This window comes from Aulonocara stuartgranti (genome assembly GCF_965226115.1).
Source record: "Aulonocara stuartgranti genome assembly, chromosome: 6".
Lineage (NCBI taxonomy): Eukaryota > Metazoa > Chordata > Actinopteri > Cichliformes > Cichlidae > Aulonocara > Aulonocara stuartgranti.
This window is the reverse complement of record NC_138944.1, coordinates 14,457,971-14,483,334: the sequence shown is the minus strand read 5'-3', so window position 1 is coordinate 14,483,334 and position 25,364 is coordinate 14,457,971. Positions and strand designations below refer to the sequence as shown.

General features: G+C 37.3%; 1 protein-coding gene across 1 annotated transcript; it reads right to left on the bottom strand.

The window, feature by feature from the left end:
- Positions 1 to 9,493: 9,493 nt before the first annotated feature.
- On the bottom strand, positions 9,494 to 11,892 carry LOC309707736 (uncharacterized protein). Its single transcript, XM_082535223.1, has 4 exons — positions 11,611 to 11,892; positions 11,289 to 11,393; positions 11,073 to 11,162; positions 9,494 to 9,592 (listed from the first exon to the last, which is right to left on the bottom strand). Exons 1-4 carry the CDS (start codon positions 11,783 to 11,785, stop codon positions 9,561 to 9,563), a joined length of 402 nt encoding a protein of 133 aa, XP_082391349.1. The 5' UTR covers positions 11,786 to 11,892; the 3' UTR covers positions 9,494 to 9,560.
- Positions 11,893 to 25,364: the final 13,472 nt, after the last annotated feature.

The following is a 25,364-nucleotide window of genomic DNA, read 5'->3' as shown; positions in this document are numbered from 1 at the left end:
CGTTTTTCATTCGTATTAGCTGTGGTACTATTTTATGTTCGCGTTCAGGACTGTGACGTTTATTTCTACACAAACCTGCTTTCTTTGCTTTCTTTCTATCTTTCCTTTATCCGCCCCGTTGACATCAGTAAAAGCATTTTTCAAAAGCATTTTTCTGAGAAGTGTATGACAATTGAACAGTAGTGCAACTACCTCCTCCAAAGTGAATAAAGTAAAAAAAAAAAAAAAAAATCTACACTCCTTCCAAAAAAACTAGACATCCTTTACATCCATTAGACCTAACGAAGATCCTGGCAATTGAGTATATACAGATGTTTATAATGCAAACCTTTAAAACGGTCCACATTCAAAAACAAGTCTGTGATCTCTTACTGGCATGATGTTTGGGTAACTGGAAATATGTTGTTTTCTAAAACTCTTTTGCCTGAATTCTTACATACAGTGTGTTTATTTAATGGAATTTACATGGGATTTATCACGTGTATGTGTTTTGTTGGTGTGATGGGGCTCCAAGGTGTTTAGGATTTACATATTCCCAACATTGTGAGAGAAGGACAACAGCAAGAGTGAAAGGGAAAGTTTACAAGATGTGAGACCTGCTGTGATGTAGGGTTTGGAGAAGGTGGTACTAACTAAAAGATAGGTGACAGAGCTGAAGATGTTAAGATTTTTGTTGGGAGTGTGCAGAATGGGCTGAGTTGAAAATTAAAAAATTAAAAAGTACATCAGGGAACAGCTCAGGTTGAGCTGTTTGGAGACAAACGCGAGGAAAAGTTGAGATTCAACATTATGCACTCCACACTGTATATAAATGCCACTTGTTTTGCACATATTCAACTCTGTATATTTTATATATTTTATTGTGTGGATGCTTTAAGCATCCACACTATTGAGTTCCTGTTTCTCTTTATTCTTTATTATTATTCTTCAAGTTGCTTCCGTACACTTTTCGCCGTAGAACTACTTCCACAATTTTTGTGCTATTTTCACCGTTCAAATTTTAAACTATTCTGCTATTTCTGCTTATTCCGGCTATGACTTTTGCTATTTTTTGCTATTATACTTTTTAAAATATTAAGCTTTTTTCCTTTAATTTGTCCCATTGAAATGAATGGGAAACTTCAGCAATTCTGCTAAAATTTGCTTGTCTTTGAAACTTAACCACTTCCTCATATTTTCACCTAGAACAACCATTCAAACTTTAAAATGTTCACAAATTATTGGGCTATTCAGGTATGATTCAGCTTTTTCAAATCTTTTACTGTTTTACTTTTATGCCTCTTAAAGTTTTGAGTTGCAAAATTGTGATTTTTCACAAAATACATGCGTTGTTATGGTTGCTATGCTCTTGGCTTCCAGTGTGCCACTGAAGGTTTTGCAATTTTCACTTCATGTCCGAACAACTTCCTGCTACTTGCTCAATTTTCACTCAACTTCCACAAATTATACATCAAAACGTAGGTATTTTTGCTGGCTTTCAGAAAATGTCACTATCATTGTTGTGGTATTCATAGAACTTTCGCAAATCTCCTCAGACCAACACAATGTCGGAAAACTCTCCATATAAAGTCAATGGAGAGCTTGTTCAAAATCATCGCTGGATTTCTGTAATGAGAGGCATATTCGAATCGTCATATCTCCTTAACGAAGCAAAGTTAAGACATGAGGCTTGTCCCCGTATATCTTCAGACACTCCTGACGCTCACAATTCAAGAATTTCTTTCTCACCTATTACCGTTCTGAAATGAGTTGGACTTGTTTGAGGGTAGGAAATTTGTCCTTCGCTCAGATTTCTTCAGATTTCAAACTGTGGAAATGAACCACTTTTTTCTCTCGGCATAACTTTTTGTTGGATTTCCACAGAGACCTGAAAATTTCCATGATTGTTCACCAAAGCCTGCTGTCTCTTACGGTGAAAGAATGATATCGATACTCCAAATAGATTTCGAGTTAGAAAGCGTTGTTTGAGGGCAAGTCAAGGCAGTTTTTGCTTCGCTCTACTCAGTTATGGTGCATTACAAGTCAAATATCTTTAATAATTCATATTTTAATGATAAATTGTTAACACTGGAAGATTCCCCCATCTCTTCTGAACAAAACGGTGTAAGAATGACCGCTCTAGCCCCTACGGTTAGGAAATTATGGTCATTTGTTTGAGGGGAGTCCTCACTATGAGAAATAGGCTGCAATAATCCTGTGCCTCTCTGTGCTGCGTGTGTAAAAAGATGCACCTGTTTTGGCGGGAAAACGTAAACAGCCACTCTGATTGGTGGATTTAAATTCGGCAGCTCTCTCCCTCTGTGTCTGTCTGTGTTGTGTGTGTATGTGTGTGTGTGTGTGTGTGTGTGTTTAGTGGGAGAGAGAGGACCCTGCCCTTATTTGGCAGCATGTCATTGTTGGATTTAAATTGAATATAGTTAGACTGGTTGACTGGATTAGAGCCTGTGTTTGTGTGTCCCTCTGTGCATTTGTGTTTCAATATGCCTCCATATTTGTAATTTTGTATTCTATTTGTGCCTAATATAGTATTTCTGCTTTTTATAGGATTTGTGCCTAATATCGTATTTCTGCTTTTTATAGGATTTGTACCTAATATAGTATTTCTGCTTTTTATAGGATTTGTGCTTAATATAGTATTTCTGCTAAATTATAGTATTTCTGCTTTTTATAGTATTTGTGCTAAAACATAGTATTTCTACTAAATGTAGTATTTATGCTTAATCATAGTATTTCTATATATTTCTGCCAGGTCCCCAGGCAGCCAATCCTCTGTGAGGACTTAGACATTCAAATTTTCAAATCAGGGCCTGCACGGTTTCCCAGCCAATCATATATGTGTCCTGAGGCATTCAAATTTGCATATTGGGGCCTTCATGGCTTCTAAGCCAGCCAATCATATCTGAGGGCTGAGGAATTCAAATCCACAAATCAGGGCCTGCACAGCTTCCCAGCCAGCCAATCATGTATGTGGGCTCCAGGTATTCAAATTTGCATATTGGGGAATTCGTGGCTTCTAAGTCAACAAGTCATCCATGTCATATATCTCTAAAAATTCATATTTTAATGATAAATTGTCAACACTTGAAGATTCCCCCATCTCTTCTGAACAAAACGGTGTAAGAATGACCGCTCTAGCCCCTATGGTTAGGAAATTATGGTCATTTGTTTGAGGGGAATCCTCACTATGTGAAATAAACTGAAAGAAGCAGGTCTATGTCTCTGTGCTGCGTGTGTAAAAAGATGCACCTGTTTTGGCGGGAAAACGTAAACAGCCTCTCTGATTGGTGGATTCAAATTCAGCAGCTCCCAGGCTGACCTAGAAACTTAGTCCTCTCTCCGTGTGTGTGTGTGTGTGTGTGTGTGTTTAGTGGGAGAGAGAGGACCCTGCCCTTATTTGGCAGCATGTCATTGTAGGATTTAAATTGAACATAGTTAGACTGGTTGACTGGATTAGAGCCTGTGTTTGTGTGTCCCTCTGTGCATTTGTGTTTCAATAAGTTATTACTATTCTGCTAAATCATAGTATTTCTGGTACTTTTCGGTACTTGTGCTGAATACAGTATTTCTGCTAAATCATACTATTTCTGCTTTTCATAGGATTTATGCCTAATATAGTATTTCTGCTAAATTATAATATTTCTGCTTTTTATAGGATTTGTGCCTAACATAGTATTTCTGCTAAATTATAGTATTTCTGCTTTTTATAGGATTTGTGCCTAACATAGTATTTCTGCTAAATTATAGTATTTCTGCTTTTTATACTATTTGTTCTAAATTATAGTATTTCTGCTTTTTATAGGATTTGTGCTTAATATAGTATTTCTGCTAAATTATAGTTTTTCTTCTTTTTATAGTATTTGTGCTAAAACATAGTATTTCTACTAAATGTAGTATTTATGCTTAATAATAGTATTTCTATATATTTCTGCCAGGTCCCCAGGCAGCCAATCCTCTGTGAGGACTGAGACATTCAAATTTTCAAATCAGGGCCTGCACAGTTTCCCAGCCAATCAAATAAGTGTCCTGAGGCATTCAAATTTGCATATTGGGGCCTTCGTGGCTTCTAAGCCAGCCAATCATATCTGAGGGCTGAGGAATTCAAATCCACAAATCAGGGCCTGCACGGCTTCCCAGCCAGCCAATCACATATGTGGTCTCAGGCATTCAAATTTGCATATTGGGGAATTCGTGGCTTCTAAGTCAACAAGTCATCCATGTCATATATCTCTAAAAATTCATATTTTAATATTAAATTGTCAACACTTGAAGATTCCCCCATCTCTTCTGAACAAAACGGTGTAAGAATGACCGTTCTAGCCCCTACGGTTAGGAAATTACGGTCATTTGTTTGAGGGGAGTCGTCACTATGAGAAATAGACTGCAAAAATCCTGTGTCTCTCTGTGCTGCTGCGTGTGTAAACAGATGCACCTGTTTTGGTGGGGAAAAGTGCACAGCCTCTCTGATTGGTGGATTCAAATTCACCAGCTCCCAGGCTGACCTAGAAACTTACTTCTCTCTCCCTGTGTGTCTGTGTGTGTGTGTGTGTCTGTGTGTGACAGAGAGAGAGAGAGAGAGAGAGAGAGAGAAAGGCTTTTAATGGGATGATCTCATTCTAAGATTTAAATTCAATATATTCAGACTGGTTGACTGAATTGGATCTTGTGTGTGGGTCTCTCTGTGCATGTGTGTTTCCTCATGTGTACATATTTGTGATTGTGTGGCTGTAATAAATTTTTTTGCAGATTTTTGTCATTTAACAAGTATATTTGAGGGACCCTCAGCATGTTCAGCATTTTTTCAGCTGTCCATTTTGCTTTTCCAATTTTTCTGTTTAACTTATTACTATTGTGCTAAATCATACTATTTCTGCTATTTTATAAGATTTGTGCTTAATATACTATTTCTGCTTTTATAGGATTTGTGCTTAATATAGTATTTCTGCTAAATGTAGTATTTATGCTTAATCATACTATTTCTGCTTAATATAGTATTTCTGCTTTTTGTAGAATTTGTGCTTAATATAGTATTTCTGCTTCTTATAGAATTTGTGCTTAATATAGTATTTCTGCTTTTTATAGGATTTGTGCTTAATATAGTATTTCTGCTTTTTATAGGATTTGTGCTTAATATAGTATTTCTGCTAAATTATAGTATTTCTGCCAAATTATAGTATTTGTGCTAAAACATAGTCTTAATTTAAAATTACAATATTCATAGTTCATCACAGTGTCTCTGGTAAATCACAGTATTTCTGCTATGTTGCACTATTTTTCTAAATCATAGTGTTTCTGTAATGTTTAAGTATTTTTGGCTAAATATATTCTTTCTGTTATCTTATACTATTTCTCCTAAATTCTTGTATTTTTGAGAAGTTATCATGTTTCTGGTAAGTTACAATATTTCTGCTAAATTCTGCTATGCTATTGTATTTCTGCCAAGTATTATGTTTCCTCTAAGATATTGCAGTTCTGCTAAGTTATTCCATTTTAGCAAACTTCTTTTGCTTCTGCAAAGTTTTTACAATTTCTGCAACTTTTCAGCTTTTTCAGCTACTTTTTGCATACAGCTTCAAGCTTTAAGCATCCACACTGCATTTTCGCAGGAAATGCAAATTTTTCTAGTTATTATTATTATTATTATTATTATTTTATTTTATTTTTTTACTATTTAATTTGTACACACACACACACACACACACACACACACACACGTAGGAAAATATTTAGTATACACATCCAGAAATGCATACACTATTATATATTGTACATATATTTATTAGTTTCAGGTTGGCCATTCTTGTATTTTGCTCGTTTGTGTTGTTGTGTTTGCACATCTCTGTTGCTTGTGGGGCTCGCACACAAGAATTTCACTCGCATGTGCTGTGCCAGTGTGCCTGCACATGTGATGTGACAATAAAAGTGATTTGATTTGATTTGATTTGATTTGAGATTGTTTGGATGTTGGAGGAGGGATAGTGGATAGTGGAACAAAGGATGATAATATGGAGCTAAAAGGGAGGAAGAAAAGAGGAAGACTACAGGGAAGGTTAATGGATGTGAATGAGGACATGCAGAGGGTTGTTGTAACAGAGGATGATAGGGATAAAGTTAAAGGGAGGCAGATAGTCAGCTGTGGCGACCCCTAAAGGGAGAAGCCGTAAGAAGAAGAAGAAGAAGAAGAAGAAGAAGAAGAAAGTGTGTACATGCCCAGAAACTGCAGATAAAAATTATTAACAAATTGAAAATGAAATTCTCCACACATCTTTTATTTCCACTTCATCTGTTTACTTGTGCCTGTTTCACTGAATATCCCCAAAACTACTTAACAGATTTCAGTGCCATTTTGTCAACAACAATGACAATACTTTTACAACCTCATTTTTTGTTCTTTCCAGCAATATCCAGAGTAACAGCAAGTAAACATTTATTTGACAAATAATATTGCTAATTCACACAGTTCATTCACAATTAATCAGAGATATAAACATTATATGAAAAATGTTTATAAGCCACCGGTTAATGTACCTGCAGAAACAGAAAAATAAAAATAAAATTATAACCCAGATATTTTTACCACAGGCAGTCGTATTTTTGACAACGATGAGTTGTTTATACGTCTTGCTTATTATAAATCTTTTTTTTACCTTGCAAATTTTGTATTTCTTGTACAATTACACAAGAACACTATCACTAAAATGACACGTGTGAATGATTAACATCTTCTTCATGTATATCATTACATCCTATTTTTTCTTTAAATGACACAACCTATGATAGCATATAAAAATATGACATTTTGATCTGATATTTGAAGCTGACACTGCACACAAGCTGATTTATACTTGATTATTTTTCAAAAGTTATCTTTGAATCAGTGTTAATATAATTGTACAACTATGTAAAATGCCATGTCATGTTAAAAATCAGTAATTCTGTCCAAATGTGTTTGAATGAGCTTTTTTATATATGGGTCATTCTTACTATTCGGTGCCATTTGAGTCCTAATGACATAATATGGTATATTTAGTGTAAAACTTGTCTAATGCTTATTTCTAAACCATTTTCTTGTATGTTTAACCCCCCTCTACCATAGAACACATTGATATATACACAGGATAAATACATTAAAAGTAAATTACTTTTATTTTAGCACAAGTCACTAAAGTACTATGTCCCCAGTCATGCTTGCTCGACTTCAGTTACAAATATAACTTAAAAAAAAAAAAAAAATCTAAATTTTTCATCATTTCTGGATTGGCTTATTTCTAATGTTCCTCATCAAATGTTCTTTTTTATTATTAATGCATGTTTAATACTTAAAATCTTTAAAAAATGTTGTGTCCCTGAATCAACTGTCACCCCTGTTACTCTGATAAGAATTCCATAGAACACATCACCTGATTATTCTTTTAGTCACATGACACTCCCGGATGTAACATGTTTTGGAGGGAAAACTTTCAAGAAGAAGACGAGTAAGTACCACTCTTTAATCAACCCTTTTTTCAATGTTTTAGCAAGATTTTGTAATGTGGCAAAGCATAACACGTCCAACCTGTTACGCTTATTAATAGTGGAAACAATTTTTTTTTTGTAATTTTTATATATGGCTAATAAACATGTTAAAAATGGTTCTTAGTGGTCACCATGTACTAGCTTGTTGTTCATCATACTAGTAGTAATGGCTAAGTTTAGCATAAAATCTCCCCCCTGTTACCGTCACCCCTGTTATTGCTATGCACTGTAACATGAAATTTCCTTGCAGATTTTAAAAAGGGACATTGTAGCTTTTAGAAAATGTAAATATTACTATAACTGTGTATTCAAAACAGTTATTAATAGAAAATTGAATGTCCTGTAACAGGGTGGACATTTGGCACGTCATGGGTAAAGACTTTGATTTTAAAAAAATATTATAATATAATATCCTTAGCTGGACCAATACATTTTTCTTATAGGTTGAAAATCCCTCTTTTAGATGAAATGTTAAAATAATTCAATATTTTGTATTTTTTGATGAAGAGTGATCACACTGAAATGGCACCGAATAGTAGGAATGACTCATATACGTAGGCTACTGTTGTGTGGTCAGCAGTGCTGTTGCATCCATCCAGTAGCGGTTTTTGATACGGGCGACACGGGCGGTTGCCCGGGGCAGCATCGTGGTGGGGGCGGCATCACGGGCATCGGCAAAAAAAATAAAAAATAAAAAAATGCTCGTACTCATGCTGCCCCGACATCAGCCAGCGCATATTGGGAATGGCATAGGCACCGATCGGTTTTCTATCGCCCATTTCCTGTCCTGGGAGTAAGGGCGCCTGCTGCTTGCTGCACAGGGAGGAGAGGGCGGGGCGGCGGGGGATTCACTGGCTGGCTGAAGCAGCATCTAATAACCAACTCGCAAAATAAAAACAAAACAACAAACACGAATACACCAGACATCATGATGCAGACTTATAATTTGCACCGATGTTTTTTCGAAATTCTATACGCGAAAAGTGAGCGCGAGAGCCCTCGGTACTGCTGAAGTCAAAGTAAACTTTATTGTCATCTCCGCTACATACAGTCCAGTATATAGAGAGACGAGACGACGAGGCTCCAGTTACAGCAGTGCAAGTAAACAAACAATAAATATAAGAAAAGTAAGAAAATAAATATACACTTTAGGACCAGGGGTAAAGGGATCAATAACAATTTAAAATTTATAATTTACAGTTTGATGATTTAATGTCTCACACACAACCCGTGGAAAGGGGTTCATAATGTTGTAAATCCAAGCCCATTATGTATTCATGATTTGAATCCTGAGTTGTGTGAAATCCCAGAAATACACCTTAGACAAAGTGAATCTGTGAACTAAGGTGTAGGTGTGTTAGATTATGTTGTGGTGATCCTTGAGTTGGGGGATTTGTGTTCATACTGGAGTGCAAAATTAAAACCAATGTAAGATGGACAAGAAAAGTTCAAAGCCATCAGGTGCTCAGTTTAGAAAAAAGAGAAAAGAAGAGGAGGAGAAACGAACAAAAGATACAGGTAAGCAGATGTGTCATTGGATAATGGCAGGTCATCCTGAAACAATCAGAATCAGAATCAGAATACTTTATTAATCCCTAAGGAAATAATGTGGATTACAGTTGCTCCAAGAAGAAATGGTAAAAATAATAACAGTAACAGACTAAACTCCAAACAATACATTATGTTACAGATTCTAATATTAATTAGTCATTGTCAATTGTTGATTTGTCCTGTTCTCATTGTATGACGAATTATGATGGCTGTTTGGTAGCCATTTGCATACAATGCATACTCTCTCTCTTGATATGTGTGTGTGTGTGTGTGTGTGTGTGTGTGTGTGTGTGTGTGTTTCTCTGGTGATATTCAGTATGGTTCCGACAACAGTTTTATGTTAATGTATAATCCTTAATATGTTTTATGTGTGTGTGTGTGTGTGTGTGTGTGGGGGGGGGGGGGGGGGGGGGGGGGGGAGAGAGGGTGTGTTCGCCCGGGGCACCAAACAGGCTAGGACCACCACTGCATCCATCCATTCTCAGGTCCTTCTTTGATCACGGATACTTACACTGAGCCTTGGAATTTTCTACAGAGGGAGAGAGAAAAACATGAGTAAGGAAGTAGTTTCACAGTAAACACTCTGCTTTAAAAGTGTGTTTAATGGATGCTTTGGCTACCCAGTTTATTAAAATCTAAAATTTCAATCGATTACATTTTTAAAAACAAAAATATATTACATTATAACATTACGTTGCAATATAGTTTAAGTAAGCCAATTTTTGAAGTTCACATTTGAGCAAATTTGCCTTTTCAGCATGAATGATTAACTTGGTTAACCTTAAAGTGCCATGGCTTTGACAGCAAGACCAGAAGGAAACTTTACATTACTCAATTACTTTACTGAAGTACACTTTAACCAACAATATTTTGAATTTAAATATTGTACTCCAAGCAATATATTTTAAAGGTTTTGTTTCCATATATTATAATATATTATGTCTTATTGTTATAGATAAAACTGCCCAGCCAAATTAATTAAAGTAAGTTATGTAAATAAATAAATATCTAAGACATTAATGTAATACATGCATTCCTTAATAAATATTTATTGTTTGCTAATATAATGTCTGTTTTAAATTAACTACAAGTTTAAAATTATTATGTCTAAAATTATTGATTAGAATATTATTTATTTATTTATTTAACTTGCATAAAGATAAAAAAAACAAGATAATTAGATGATGACCTCAAGCCTAATATGCTTTATCCTAATTTTGGAAAACTCATTAAAGCATTAATTTTCACTATAACTTAAACACTTATCTAACAAAACAATTTTCAGGTCTCTTACAACACCACTTAGACACAGACTTGAACCTGACAGTTTTCTACAGTGTGTCAATCCTGGCTTCCTGTGAGCACTATCTTCATTTATTTATTTATTCTTTTTTTTCTCTGCTTTCTTGGTCCCCCCTGTGCCACTCTTGGGAAATATCTCTACTTTTATATAAACATGTGAACAAAGAGAACTTGTTTGCTTGACTCATTGTCTCACTTATAAACACAGAAGTGAGTGTGCTGAAAAGGTTAATGTGGAACCTGAAATCGCCTGTGTAACAACACAACAAGGAACACTTTGCCTTATTTCCTAATTTCTGCGTAGATTAATGGCATCAGACATTCATACCAAATTTTTTTTAAACCTTCTGTCTTCTTTTTTTTTCCTTTTCAAATTTACATGTGCTATAGTTTACAGATTGTTATGTGAACTGTTTTTGTGGCTGTAAAAGCTAAAATATTTGTTTTAATAATACAGATTAAATCATAAATTAAGTAATGCATTTTTTTTTAAATGGAGCTCCTTGTGGGTAAATAAATTCTAGTAAATGTGTTTGGCACAACATCATATTCAGATCATCATCATCATCATTGCAAAAGCTGTCAGACTAAAAATATATATAAAATGTCTGTTTAGGGGATGATCCATTCTCAGATCCTGTTAACAGAAAAAAATCTTTCCAAATTGCTCATTGAAAGACAAATCGCAGAGGTAACAGTCTACTTACTACAGAAGTCCCGGCAGAAGCATTCTCTTTCATTTCTGAGATTTGCCAGTAACTGCAACAGCTTCTCACAGTTGTTTTTGTTGTTATTCACTGTTGTGAAAGTAAACAAATATGTAAATATTTATAATAAAAAAAGCAGTACATATGTTCTATGATATAATTTGAAATTCTGTTATAATTTGTAAATTACATTTGGAAAACAAAACAGAAACTCACTTTGGACACCAATGCAGATGATCCCAACCAGGAGGAGAAGACACAACAAACCCAGAAACATTGAACAACTTCTGAAATGATTTCTCTTTCTGGTTTTCTCAGTGACTAAAGGTGTTTAACAAGAAAAATATAAAAGAAATAGACGAATAATTATAGATTCATAAAAGAAGCCTAAATTATAGTGCAGTACATCTAAACACATTTTTAGAGGTAACATTATTGCATTTGCTCTAGCAAATCAGCCAATAAATTAAATATGAAAATCTGGTAAATAGAATAGAAATGTGTGTGTTATTGTTATTCATACTTCTAATGAGCATACCTGTGTGCTGAACTCCTGTCGGTCCAGGGGTGTTTGGTGACGTACTCTCCACCCAGGGGTTATCATACACTCTCAGGCTTTCTGCACTTACATAGATGTCGACTATACTTTCCTTCTTCTTGTCAGAGGGAAAGTCTTTGATGCTGCCCGGGTTAGCGTACAATCCTTCCGACATTATTTTGTCAGGCTATGTTACATTAAACACACACCTGTTGCAGTTTTTTCTACTGTACTCTAAGTATTCAGAGTATTTTTGAAAAACTTGATATAACAGCAGTTGTGTCTGATTTTTTCAAAAAAGAGGTAGGACACAAAACAAAAAGAGGAAGATCATAAAAATGGGAAGTCATAGATAATTACCATTTGGACACCCACTCATTCTTTTTAGAAACTGATCGGTGCTAAACTTTGCCATTTGATTTGTGGTTAAAATAATGTAGATAGAAGTAGATATTGTGTTCACAGTTCCTGACCGAGGCATTGTTTAAACAGAGAAGAGAAACAAGAAGTAGGCGAGGCTGAAACAAAGGAAGGGACTCTATAGCAGTGGGCACGATGACTTCTTCAATGTCAAATATACATATAAAACATATGAAAAATATTAAAAAAAAATGTCAATGAAATGGTAGACTTTTAAGTCTGGTCACGAATATCAACTTGCAGAAATTGTTTACTGACATCATGGTAAATGATAAATGGCCTGTATTTGTATAGTGCTTTACTAGTCCCTAAGGACCCCAAAGCACTTTACACATCCAGTCATCCACCCATTCACACACACATTCACACACTGGTGGTGACAAGCTACATTGTAGCCACAGCCACCCTGGGGCGCACTGACATCATATATCATGCAGCATTCTTCTACAGAAATGTCCTCCAGCTGCATGATGTCAGAAAACAATGGACAACAATGTGGACTAAATCCTAAAATATCAGTGGAAAACATTATAAAATGCTACGTCTGGGATTTTTAGTTATTAGTCAATAATTGCCTTTAAAACATTTTTTTTTAAATGTTTTTCTGAAATAAACACAAAGTCTTAAAAGTCTATACTTAAAAAAAGTCTTTTTATAGCACCTTTATGTGAGGGGACTGTTTTCAAAGAACATGTATAAACTGTATGTGTGTGTATTGTCTTTGATTCCCACATAAAAATTTGGTTTCTCTTTTAATGTAATGTATGATTCAGTTACTCCTCCAACATTAAGGCTGCCCCAGACAGCAAACAAACTTCAAAACTTTTAGAACACATGGCTCGCTTTTGGTAAATTCTCTGATTGGCTCAAAAATCACGAGGCGAACCTTTGCCTGAGTTTCTGCAGTCATGCTTTGATCTGACTGCAGCTTTAGGACAAATTTGAGCCAAACATTCATTATTATGTGTGTCTGCACATCTGTTTTCCACAAGTCTTTCTACTTACAGAGCCTAATTAGAGTTTCCTTTCCCTACTGCTTTTTCTCACACTCTTTCTGATAACTTGTTCTTCCCAGTCTAACACTTAATTTTCATCTGACTTCACGATTAATGAGGCAGCATAATGAATTCACAGCAGTGACAATAAAAAAGCGCCATGGCTGTTTCCAGCTGAAATAATCATCTCCTTAAACTTCTTAAAATATGCTCTGTGCAAAACATTGTGGGGAAAAAAAACACATTCTACTGATAATGACTTACAGACTCAATTTACTTAAGAAATTAGACTGTAAAGTTTTTATATGATGTAGCATTTTTTGTATTAATGGTATAGATCACCACTGCTGCTGAGGAACAGAAAATGGGAACATAAAGCATAAAATTGTTGCATTCAAAAACATTTTCACATACAATAATAAAAATGGTTAACTAATGCCTATCAGTTGAATAAACTGAACCTCTTCTAAATGCTACTATAGTGATATAGGATTCAGTAACAGATATAACTAATTATTCAGTTATTTTAATTAGCATCTTTAGCCTGTGATAGCTCATAAAATTAACAAGAATTGATAAAAAAAAAAAGATTTATCAGTTGGTTTGTTTATTTATTCATTTGTTGTCACTTATTGTATCACACAGCTATTTATACATGAAGAATGCAGACTGCAAACCCAAATGCTCAAAGTCATTAAATACATTACACCACAAGTAATTTGAACTTAATTTTAATAAAACACTCCTACAAACTCAATTTCTGAACTGCATATCAATAGTCTGATCCTTTGTTTCTCCAGACTGGATGCTGAAATATCAGTGAGCAGGACACCAAGCACCAGCTTATTTAGTTTTCAATCTCACATATGAAATTTCTTTGAAGATTGCATTGCAAATCATTCCAGTTTGAGTTTGGCTTTCCTTCACTAAGTTCAGCACAGTCTTCGTGTGATTCCCAATTATCCGGCTGTGTGTCTCTCCAGTATCTACAGATTAACAAACAGTTCAGTCAAAATTAAATTCACTTGATGTCAAGTAATAAACTTTCAGATATAAGTTATGATGGCACAAATGATTGTTTTATCGACAGAAAATGACGTTTAAAAACCCAGAAAGGTTTATTTCAATTGGAAATCAGATCTTAGATTCTTATTATTGCTCAGTTTCTTTTCTGAACTTGCAACAGACCAGTTTTGTTCAGCATACAGCTGCTTTGGAGTGTGTTCACACCCCTTCAGCTTTTAAACACATACAATGACAACCCCTCTCGCTCAGTTGTTGGCATTTGCTCTTCCTCAGATCTCTGCTCCGTGTGCTGACAGACATCTTTGGACCAGTTCTTAGTGTGTCGCTTGCACTCTCAACATCTCTGCTCCGTGCACGCTCAACTCTCTCTGTACACCGTTGTAAATGTGCCACAAAACCAACCAATCACAGACTTGGATGCAAAAATTCTCTTGGCTGTTTTGGTTTCCAATCAGCTCGCTAGCTACTGCATTCCGGAAACACTGTCCAAAGTGTAGCTAAATCCATGTTTTGGTCAGTATGTTTAATTATTTTATTTTAAAATATATATATATTTTTAAGACTGTTGTTGGTTTTAATCTAGTTTAAACCAAACCAGTCCATTGGATTTAGCTACATTCTGGACCGTGTTTCCAACTGAACGAGAGGGGCTGTCCTTGTGTGTGTATATGGATAATCGCAAACACTGAAATACATTTCTTGCATGCAGCAATTAATTTTGTTTGCTCAAATGAAACTTTTCTTCGCTAAAAATAATTTTCTCCTCAAAATGCAACATTTGTAATTTCAAAGTTTTTTTTAAAGTGCGCTGAGAATAGAGGCACAAAAATGATGCCATACTTTTGTACTAGACTGCGTCTATGACTGATATGTGCAGATAGAAGCAGAAGGCCATTAATATCATGAGGAACTGCACCTACACCTACCTACACGCCATGTCTGCCGTGGTACAATGGGACTTCTGCTTCTGAACCTCTGTGCACAGCATCTGCAAATCGGGGCTGTACGAAGTCACTTCATCTTTGCGCAAGACTGTAAGCTGTCATCTGTATGGAAGCCCGTTTCCGCCACTAAAAAAAAAAAAAAAGATCCATAACTCGAAATTTCGAGTTATTTTCCTGAAATTTCGAGAAACCTGGAACTTTTGATCATTAAATGTCACCCCTTCTGTCTTCCTTGGGAATTCACCATAGTCATAGCCTGCACAGTCTACATTCTGCTTCACACAGACTTGGACACTGCCTTATGCGAGCTACACAAGGCTCTCAAACACTTCACCAGGATGTTGCACTCATTGTCATGGGAGATTGTAACAAAGTCAATCTCAGACGCACATTTTACAACCTTTACCAATACATCACCTGCCCTTCTCAGGGGCAGTAGTACACTGGACCACTGTTCTACTCCGTTTAAGTACTGTTACAGATCACAACCCCTGGCGGCATCTGGGAGTCAGGCCATTCCGCCATTTTCGTTATGCCTGTTTAAGAACAAAGGCTTAAGCAGGAAGTACCAGTCACAAGGGAGATCGCACACAGGACGGACCAATCCATAGCCACGCTGCGTGTTTGATGATGAGCTTTATGACTGGGACATGTTCCGGCAAAATTATGATGACATAGACATGTTTAAGGAAGCGGTTGTGGGATTAATTGGGAAGCTAGGGGTTGATACAGTAGAAAAAAACTATCATCTGAACATTTCCAAATTAGAGGCCATGGGGGGACAAAAACATCTGTGAGTTTCTGAGGCTGCACACTGCCACCTACAAAGCAGAGCTCGCCTCTTTTAATATGGATCAATACAAGGCTACATCATACATTGTGCACAGTGTGGTAAAAAAGGACAAGCCGAACTATGGGGGAAAAAAACAGTCTGACTCTAGGAGCCTATGGCAGGGACTGCGCACAATAACGGACTATAAACAACAAGCCTCTACAATGATGAATGCCGACACTTCACTGGTCCACCAGTGAAGACAAGGCGCTAATCCTCACAAGGCACACCATGACGAAAGCTTTCAGTAAAGTGAACACCAGGAAGGCAACAGACTCAAGGCAACAGACTCAATGAGCAGCTAACACCGGTGTTCACAATCTCAGTGTGGCTCAAGCAGTGGTTCCTAGGTGCTTCAAACAGTCGGTGATTGTTCCTGTTCTAAAGAAATAACAGCTTGCTTGTCTCAGTGATTACCGCCCAGTAGCACTGACTTCATTTGTTATGAAGTGTTATGAGAGATTGGTCAAAGACTTCATCACTTCTTCACTTTCTGCCACCATTGATTCACTACAGTTTGCATAGTAGACCAATTGCTCCATGGACAATGCCATATCACACCTACTACACACAACCCTGTGCCATTTGGACTCTGGCAGGGGAAACTATGTTAAGATGCTATTCGTGGTCTACAGTTCTGCATTCAACACAATAATCTCCTCAAATCTTTTTACCAAGTTGAAGGGTCTAGATCTCAGCTCATCACTATGTCAGTGTATCCCCAACTTTCTCACAGACAGACCCAGCAGTGAGGCTGGGAAAACATGTCACTCCCTTTATCTCACTTAGCAATACCTCCATTGTCAAGTTAGCTGACACTGTGGTGGACCTGATTTTTGATAACATCGAGAAGGCCTATGTGGAGGAGATCAGGAACCTGGAGAACTGGTGCCAGAAGAATAACCTTCTCCTAAACATCAGCAAAACTAAGAAGCTGATTGTAGACTTCAGCACAAAGCAGGTGAGAAATTATGAGCCACTTTACATCAGTGACGTGTGTTGTGGAAGTTTTCCATTAAATAAAGCCTGCAGACGAGCAGTGAGCGGTAGCTAACATTCTTTAATCAAAACACACAAAGAACAGACAACCAAGCTTGTGGAGAGTGTTCATCTTTAATCTTCCCCACAATCTAAGCTCTCACATGCAAATGGCAACAACAATAATACAGAGGAAAGACCTTCTCCAGAGTGTCAAAGTACTTTGCATGGCAAAGTGAAACAGCATTAGGTGGTCATTTCCAGTCACGGTCATGGCTCCTGGTGTCTGTGCCATCTACAGAGTCATAATTCCAACGCTGATCTCCCTCTGCGCTGTCACCTTTGGAGCTTGGCACGCTCTCTTCATCCCTCGATTTCTGTTCCAACGCGGCTGTAGATTAGGAGCAGAGCAAGTCGTACACTCCTGTAGTCTTCCTCAACGTCAATGTAGAAACTTTTTCACTTTATTTTAAGATTTTGCTGTTCAAAATCTCCTCATGACAATCTTTCGGAAGCCCAGTGCCCACTTCTGCATAGCATTCCGTGTGTCACTTGTAAATAAAGCTCACTTGCAGTAAATCAGTGCCGGCACTTGCGTCCATCTCTCACCACTTCACATGACTGCTGCCGCAACTGTGACAAAAGGTTTGTCCACTACTTTTGATTTCTACCTGCAGGTGCTGAATTTGTAAAGCAGAGTTCTTGCAGAGCTGCTGTAATTCATCTGGGCCTGCTGTGTCTTTTCCTCCTGATGGGACTCATAACCCTGGTTTTGCTTTGTAAGTACAACAGAAATATAATTAGCATGCCAAAATCCTCACAGGCGATGCATGTATTTTATGATGATGTGTCCAACACAGTCACCCAAGGCAAATCTCAGTGGGAAATGGAGGCAGTGATGCTACACAAGCTTTACGACAACGTGACCAGCGAGAGTGACAGTTGCTGACTTGAGCAAATTCTCAAAAACTTATTCAAGACAAATTATGCATTCCCTCTGAGACCACAAAATGTGAAAATGCTTGACATAATACTTTTTAACATATACAGCTTTTAAATACATACAATGATATTTTTGTAAAACTGGATATGTTGTGTGCAGTGCCTTTTGTTTCTGTTTTACATGAAGTTTTTTGAATTTGTACCACTGATTGCTTCTTCAAAGCAATATTTTGAAAGGCTCATGATTGGGATTATATGGATCACAGTAAGACAAGATTAATCTCATTTTCTTAAACAGACTATAAACAAAACTGGGTGGCCTCTAATGGCAGTTTGTTCCAAGTTTCTTCGGAGCCGAAATCCTGGGAGGAAAGCCGACAAAACTGTAGTCAAAAAAGTGCAGACCTGATGATTATCAACAGGAACAGGTTTGTGTGTGTGTTCAAACATAATACAGATGTGTGTAGAACAAAGAATTAAACACTGAATGAAAACAACTGATACACTGATACATCACTTTAAGTTCTCTATGGTTACATTTTGTTTCTCTCTTTCTAAGAACTTTGTGAACCAGTTCAAGAAGAATTTGTGGATTGGACTGACTGACTCAGAGAGAGAGGGGACATGGAAATGGGTGGATGGGACTCAAACGAGCACAAGGTTGAAATAAAAATAAAATCTGTCTCTTGTCCATAAAGTATTTTTGTGTTATTGTGTACTTTAACAAAATTAATTGGGTTAATAGGTTACTGAAAACAAAAGACTGACTGAATTGTTGAGCTTAATTCTTATAATTTTATCTGTATTACAGCTTGTGATGTAGCATAACTTAAGCAGCAAGGAAGGTGATAAGTAAATAGCATTAGCAGACGATTGAAGTTCTTTTAAGTAGTGATGTGACGTTCTGTATCGAGGCTTCGAAGCTTGTGTCGAGTAATGGAGGGGGCGTTTCCGCGATGCGCGTATCGAGGCTTGCTTCATTTATGGGAGGAGCTGAAAATGATGACTTCCGAAGCCTCGCTGCCCGGCTGTACCACATGACTGGTTCATGACGTGGTTCGAACTTTGCCGCGAGATATGACAGCGATACAAACCCCTCAGACTTCATTCAAAATGTAGGTGTTTGATGGAGAGTTGCGGTAAGTGAGAGTTTGGAGGTTTATGAGAGTGAGGAGAGAAAGTCAGGAGAGAATGGAGCCAGCTAAGAAGAGGAGGATGTCCTCCCCTGTGTGGGAACATTTTGATCTTATTCCTCCCAACAAGGTATGTAAATTTCTACAGAAGATGTATTTTCATAATACTGATGGTGCGATACAATTTATGTTAAGCTGTCTTTACTTTTGTACAAGGTGAAGTGTTTGCTATGTGCCAGGGAGCTGGGATATAACAACAACACCTCATCCATGCTTAGGCACTACAGAGCTTTGCATGAGAAAAGAAAACAATACTATACAAAATGAAAAACCCTCCATTTGGTTACACCCAGCGATGCAATCATTGACCTCATGACCCTGTATAAACAGGAAGTAGTGGGCGGCCCTCCCCATACACCTGTCTCCCATATAGGACCTGAATACACTGAGTATAACCAAAGCAACATAAAGAAACATAATTTACCAGACATGTGCCTGTAAACAGAAGAAAATTCAGATGATCTGATGGTATAGTGTTTGCTTTAAAACACATGCATGGATGCATAGCTGGACTGGCCATCGGGCATACCGGGCATTTGCCCGGTGGGCCGCTGGCGATTTTTTGTTTTTATGGGCCGATGGATTTTTTATTTTTTTTTTTAGGAAGGGTATATATAATGAAAGGTGTTGGATTGGCCAATTGGTCATGATCGACTCTGGGCTGGACCAATTACAGCCGAGGAGGCCGAATGCACCCGCCCCCTTGTTTAGCAATCACGTGATTTTCGCGCATTGAATGCCGGGAACTCGTGGCAAAACAATCCAAGTACCGCATCAAATGCAAGCATTTGCAGCACCGCAAAACGTTCATTCTCCGGTTCCAATACCTTATTGTTTTTTCTTTGCCGCACAAAAAAGGAATGTACAAAACAAAAGGAGAACAATGCCGGTCCGTACAAAGACAGACTCGACGAAAAGACAAAGAAAAGATACGAGGAAAAAATCAAAGGTGTGAAAGGGTCAGACCCTTACGAGCACACAGAGTGGACAAAAGACGTCAGCGTGCTGCCCAACTTTCACCACGCTCATATTTATAATTACACGCTTCTTGGAGTGAGTGCATACACTCATGAAGTTTAGTAACTTCAGGTCACTGCAACAAGCCCAGGTACAGTTTACCGACGGATGGGTGCAGGACCTTGAAACGCACCGTGTAGAACGAAAGACCATCGTACGAACAAAGGTAAGTTTACCAGTCTCACAAATCGTCGTCATAAATACACATTCGTTAACCGTTTATTAATATAACCTTTGAGCTCAACGGTAATTAATTAGTAGTGGAAATAATTTCTGGTTCATTACAGAAATGTAGCAGTGACAATAATACTGTATGCTGTAATCGTACTGGACAATTAGTGATACAAAACAACTGTTTTATCCTGTGAATAAAAGTATATGTTTTTGTCAATGTACCATGGTAATAACAGAAGTGAAACGCAATATTGTGTCAGGACAATTTACTATTTATGCACAATAAACAAAGGAGCATAGCGCAACAATTTCTGTTCAGCGCCAGACTTGCTTGTAACCTATATCACCAATTATGTTAAGAAAAATGACGTATTAACGACTAAAAACTCTGACCTTTGTGGGAATGCTTGGAGCAGACTAACATGTGAGCTGGAGTGTTCTGAGACGTTATATTTGGTATATCCAGACCATCCGTCGGCTCTTACTTTGGAAACATGGCTTAAAACATTTCTCTTCAACGACGTAATCCGATTTAAAAAAAAAAACGATCGGCTTCCCGTGGCTGTCATGCGACTGGCTGTTGCAGTTAATAATACAACAGCTTCTTGCCATTTTTTGTGTTTCTTTTTATCGCTGTGTAACTGAGTTCAATTGAAAGCCTGCGTGCGCTAGTACCTCTTGCCAGAAGTTCCCAGAATCCTTTGCGGTTTTACCCCTGAATGACGTCACATTTTCAATCTTTATCCTGGTGGGCCGGTCTCTAGTCAAAATGCCCGGGCCGATTTTTTGTCCCAGTCCAGCCTTGCATGGATGTAAAGAATGTAACTACTGCTACCACAAACAAAACCCGGGATAGTGTGTGTTAAGAGAAGTTACACCAGCAATGTCTAAATTAAAGCATTATGGCTGACTGTAAAATAACAGAACACAAAATAACAATATTTGCAAGTGACAAATGGCAAATCAATTCCGTTCTAGCCACTTTGTCACACAGCTACTGGAATCAGGGGAATAAAGAGCCAAATGGTGGCACACAGCAAAATTGTGGAGAGATAAATAATTACAATGCAGAAGACAGCTGGAATGATCCACCATGTTCCAATAGACAATTCTGGATATGTGAGAAGAGAGTTTCTCCTTAACTTAACATCCACACCCAACAAATACTGAGATGAGATGACACATATGGAAAAGACATATCTCAATCTTATAAAGTTTGTATCTGTCTTGTGTGAAACTTGTATGAAAAGCATACAAGAGTGAAAACAGATTCATCCAATTAGGCTGTCAGTCGTCTGTCACTTTTTGCCAGCCAGGAAGGAGAAGCCAAACCCCAGGTAACTCAAACTAAGAAAGATGTATAAATATAACATAAAACAGAACTTTGACCTTGCAGTGTTAATATGTGTGCACACTAATGATGGCCAAATGAAGCTTTCTGAAGCACTGAAGCTTGTATTGAAAAACAGTTCACTACTCGAAGCTTTTCAACACAGTCCTCTCTGGTGACATCTGGTGGCCAAAAATACGAAGAGCAGCTTGAATCCACAAAATAAAACCAACTGCTTCATTATGATTGCCCACTCTACAGAGTGGAATTCTGTCTGATATTGGGCCGCCGTTGTGTTGCTTTGAACTTGTATTCTTTGGTGGTTAAAAAAATGTGGTTTATTTGTTTAATAAATAATTTTGACCAGTAAACTTTCCTTGTTCAAACATGCACTGGTGTGGTCTTTCTTTGCTTGTGACTTATTGATGTTGGTAAATACAATAATTGAAAAATACCACATTACATAAAATATACATATAATAATGTACAACACATTATGGAGTATTATTCTGCTCTGAGGTCCTGCCTCCATGCACTTATGCAATTAACCGCTACACGGGTATATTTATAAATAATATTATATTAGGGAAAATTTCCAAGACATATTTCTGACCTTGGGGTAGAATTGATTGTGAACTGGAAAGGGAAAATGCTTATGAACTTGCAAATTAAAAACATGATGCATTTAAAGTAGCCCTTTTTCATTTTTATTTAAGAAGAGAATTTGTTCTAGTGTGCGATGGCCGAACCTGTTCCTTTTCGTGGAGATAATTTCTCCTGCCTTAAGGGAAATCCCTTCACATGGCACAGAAGAGGCTGGAGTGCAGAGAAACTGGTAGAGATGCAGTTATACATTCTAACTGGACCCCACAAACTATCAGATAAAGAGAATAAATAAATTCAATTGCTGCACATTTGGCAGACTAACATTTTCAGATTAATTAAACAATAAAATATATATTTTTACAACATTACATATAAAGAGTCAAGTGGAAGTTTTTCTAAAGTTATTTAATGATATTTATATTATGGAAGCAGATTTTTGATATTTTACCTTTTTCCCGTTTTCAGATATAATAAACACGCACAAAACCAAAGCAAATGGCAAAGTAAACTAAAGTGAATTAACTGGTGGTGAGGTGTGGAGCTTACCACGTGTGGCTTGCCATCACTTGCATACTTCGATTGGCCCAATAGCAGCGAGACTAGTATGGGACCAACGTGTAATACAGTATTCAATATGAGCCAGTATCACAGAGTACAGGAATGTAATCGCTGCTGTGTCTATTCATGATGTGTGGATATGTCTAAAGTTCCGTATATTAACATTTACACTTTTCACTACATTTTCAACATGTTTTTTTAAAGGGATAATTTCGAGACTAGTAGCACTCCCAAATACTTAAATTCCTCAACATTAATTAGTTCTTGTGCACAAACAACCTTGTGCACAAGGTCCACAAGTTCCACTCATCCAACGTGTGAAACCTGCTGTGAGGACAATTAAAGTGTGGCCAGAGGGGACAGACGCAGTGCTCCAGGAAAGATTTAAAAACACAGACTGGAATACGTTCACCCACACAGACTTGGACCAGTACGCCTCATCTGTACTGGATTACATCTCCAAAACCACAGACAGTGTCACCACCCAGAAACGGATCACCATGTACCCCAACCAGAAGCCTTGGATGAACCGGGATGTTTGTCTCCTCCTGAAGGCCCGCAACACCGCCTTTAGGTCAGGAGATGCACATGCCTACAGTACAGCCAGGGCTAATCTAAAGAAGGGCATCAAAAAAGCCAAACACCATTACAAAAAGAAGGTAGAAGAACACTTCTCCAACTCCAACCCCCGACGCATGTGGTAAGGACTCCAGACCATTACAGACTACAGGACCACCGACCCCTCCCCCACACCTTCTGATGCGGTGCTGAGCAGGATCAATGTCCACAAGGCTGCAAGTCCTGATGGCATCCCCGGGCGTGTTCTCAGAGTGCGTTCTGAGGAGCTTGCAGGAGTGCTGACAGACATATTCAACCTATCCTTAGCCCACGCTGTGGTACCGGCCTGCTTCAAATCCACCTCCATTGTCCCGATACCCAAAAACTCCAACCCATCTAGCCTCAATGACTACCGCCCAGTAGCACTCACCCCCATCATCACAAAGTGCTTAGAGCAGCTGGTCCTAGCACACTTCAAATCCTGTCTCCCCCCCCCCCCCCCCCCCCGGGACCCCCACTTTATTGTGTCAATAAAACTTAATTGAAGTTTTGATGTTGATCAAGTGGCGCATTCACTGAAGCACCATTTTTTCCTTTGACAAGGCAACATAAAAAAAAAAGGAAGGAGACAATGAAAAATAACAAAACATAGTAAATAAAAGCTTACAGTACATTAAAAAAATACAGTAGTATACTTCCTGCAGTCCAAAAGGTTCAGACTTGTTCACAGTTTTTTTTCTTTTGTTTATGTTTGTGTTTGTTAACATGTGATTTAAACATTCTTGTATGGCAGGTTAGAGACTTCCAGCTCTGATTTTGAGTGAAATTTGTATTTCTTCCCTGCCAGTCCTGCCAGTGCTTAGACTTTTTATTGCTTTGGGTAGATTTACCAGAAATCTGTAACTCCCACATCAATGACAGTCACATTTTCTGACTAGAGACCTATATTTTTGTATCTAATTTGTGAAGGAAGAGGGGAAATTGATTGTGTAAGGAGAATTTGTTCGAACATAAGGAACAGATTCAGAAAGCTAGAGTAGTACAGTCTTGATTGCATTGCAACCAAAGCAACGCATGTATTTTCTAAAAAATTATCATGATGCAATAAAAACTTAAGTAGGGATTTTATGAAAACAGTAAAATGCATGAAAAAGCTGAATTATACAGTAGTAGCCCAGTGGTTTGAGAGCATTTCTGAGTTTGAATGGTGCTTCTAAGTGAAAGTATGTGGAAGCAGTTGAATTTCAAAAACAACAAAGTGTTGGTGGAATTCTGGAAGTTTTTAATTTCTATTCATCAATGGGAGCAGAAAAGCCACAAAAAAGCTGAATATTTTAAAAAGTATAAAAGTTAAATAGCAATAAATAGAAAGTATAGCTGGAGAGAAAAAAAGTAGAATAGTTAAAATAGAACAAAGTATGGAGAAGTAGTTAAAGGCCAAAAGACCTAAAAGGGCAACTTAAAGAAAAAGAAGAAGGATAAAAAATAGGAACAAAACAATAACATGCTTTACAGTGTGAATGCTTTACAGTATTCACAAAATAATCAGCTAGAAGACTTTAACGATGGGCAAGGGGACACTGAGACATATATTCACATGAAAATAATACGAAGCTAAAGGCCTAAACAATGTAGAACACATATTATAAATTCAGAAATAAATCATGAACCCAAAGAAACTCAATACACTGGCTCAAATAACCCAGGAACCACAACACAAAACTATGAGGAATGCTCTTTGTTTTGTGCATAAACAAACAATGTTGTGATGGTTTTCACAACTATGAGACCTTTAGCAGGCATTTAGGTACAAAGACAAAGCAACTGAACAAGTGTGTCAGATCTCATAAAGATTGTATTACAGTAATGTGATAAAATAATGTCACACAGGAAGTTTGGACTTTTTAAAAACACATTATAACATATACAATGTAATTTAATTATATATATAATGTAAAAGATGGCCTTCTCTACTGTTTCTATTCATACTACATGTATGATATATTATAAATTCTTTCAAGTCAACAAAGCGCTGCAGTGAGTGTTGTGTGCATATTCAAATGCAAAGACGAATGGAGTTATAACACAAACACAGTCTTGAGGCATGCCACCAGTCCTCTAATTTCCTGTTAAATAGAGAACTGCTTGTGTCAATATATTTTCACGTTCAGATCAACTACA

Excerpts from the sequence above, each read along its gene's own strand:
- LOC309707736 (XM_082535223.1), bottom strand. The coding sequence starts at position 11,785 with ATGTCGGAAGGATTGTACGCTAACCCGGGCAGCATCAAAGACTTTCCC. Across the intron at positions 11,394-11,610 it reads GACAGGAGTTCAGCACACAG|TCACTGAGAAAACCAGAAAG; the intron begins GTATGCTCATTA and ends AAACACCTTTAG. Across the intron at positions 9,593-11,072 it reads CTTCTGCCGGGACTTCTGTA|AAAATTCCAAGGCTCAGTGT; the intron begins GTAAGTAGACTG and ends CTCCCTCTGTAG.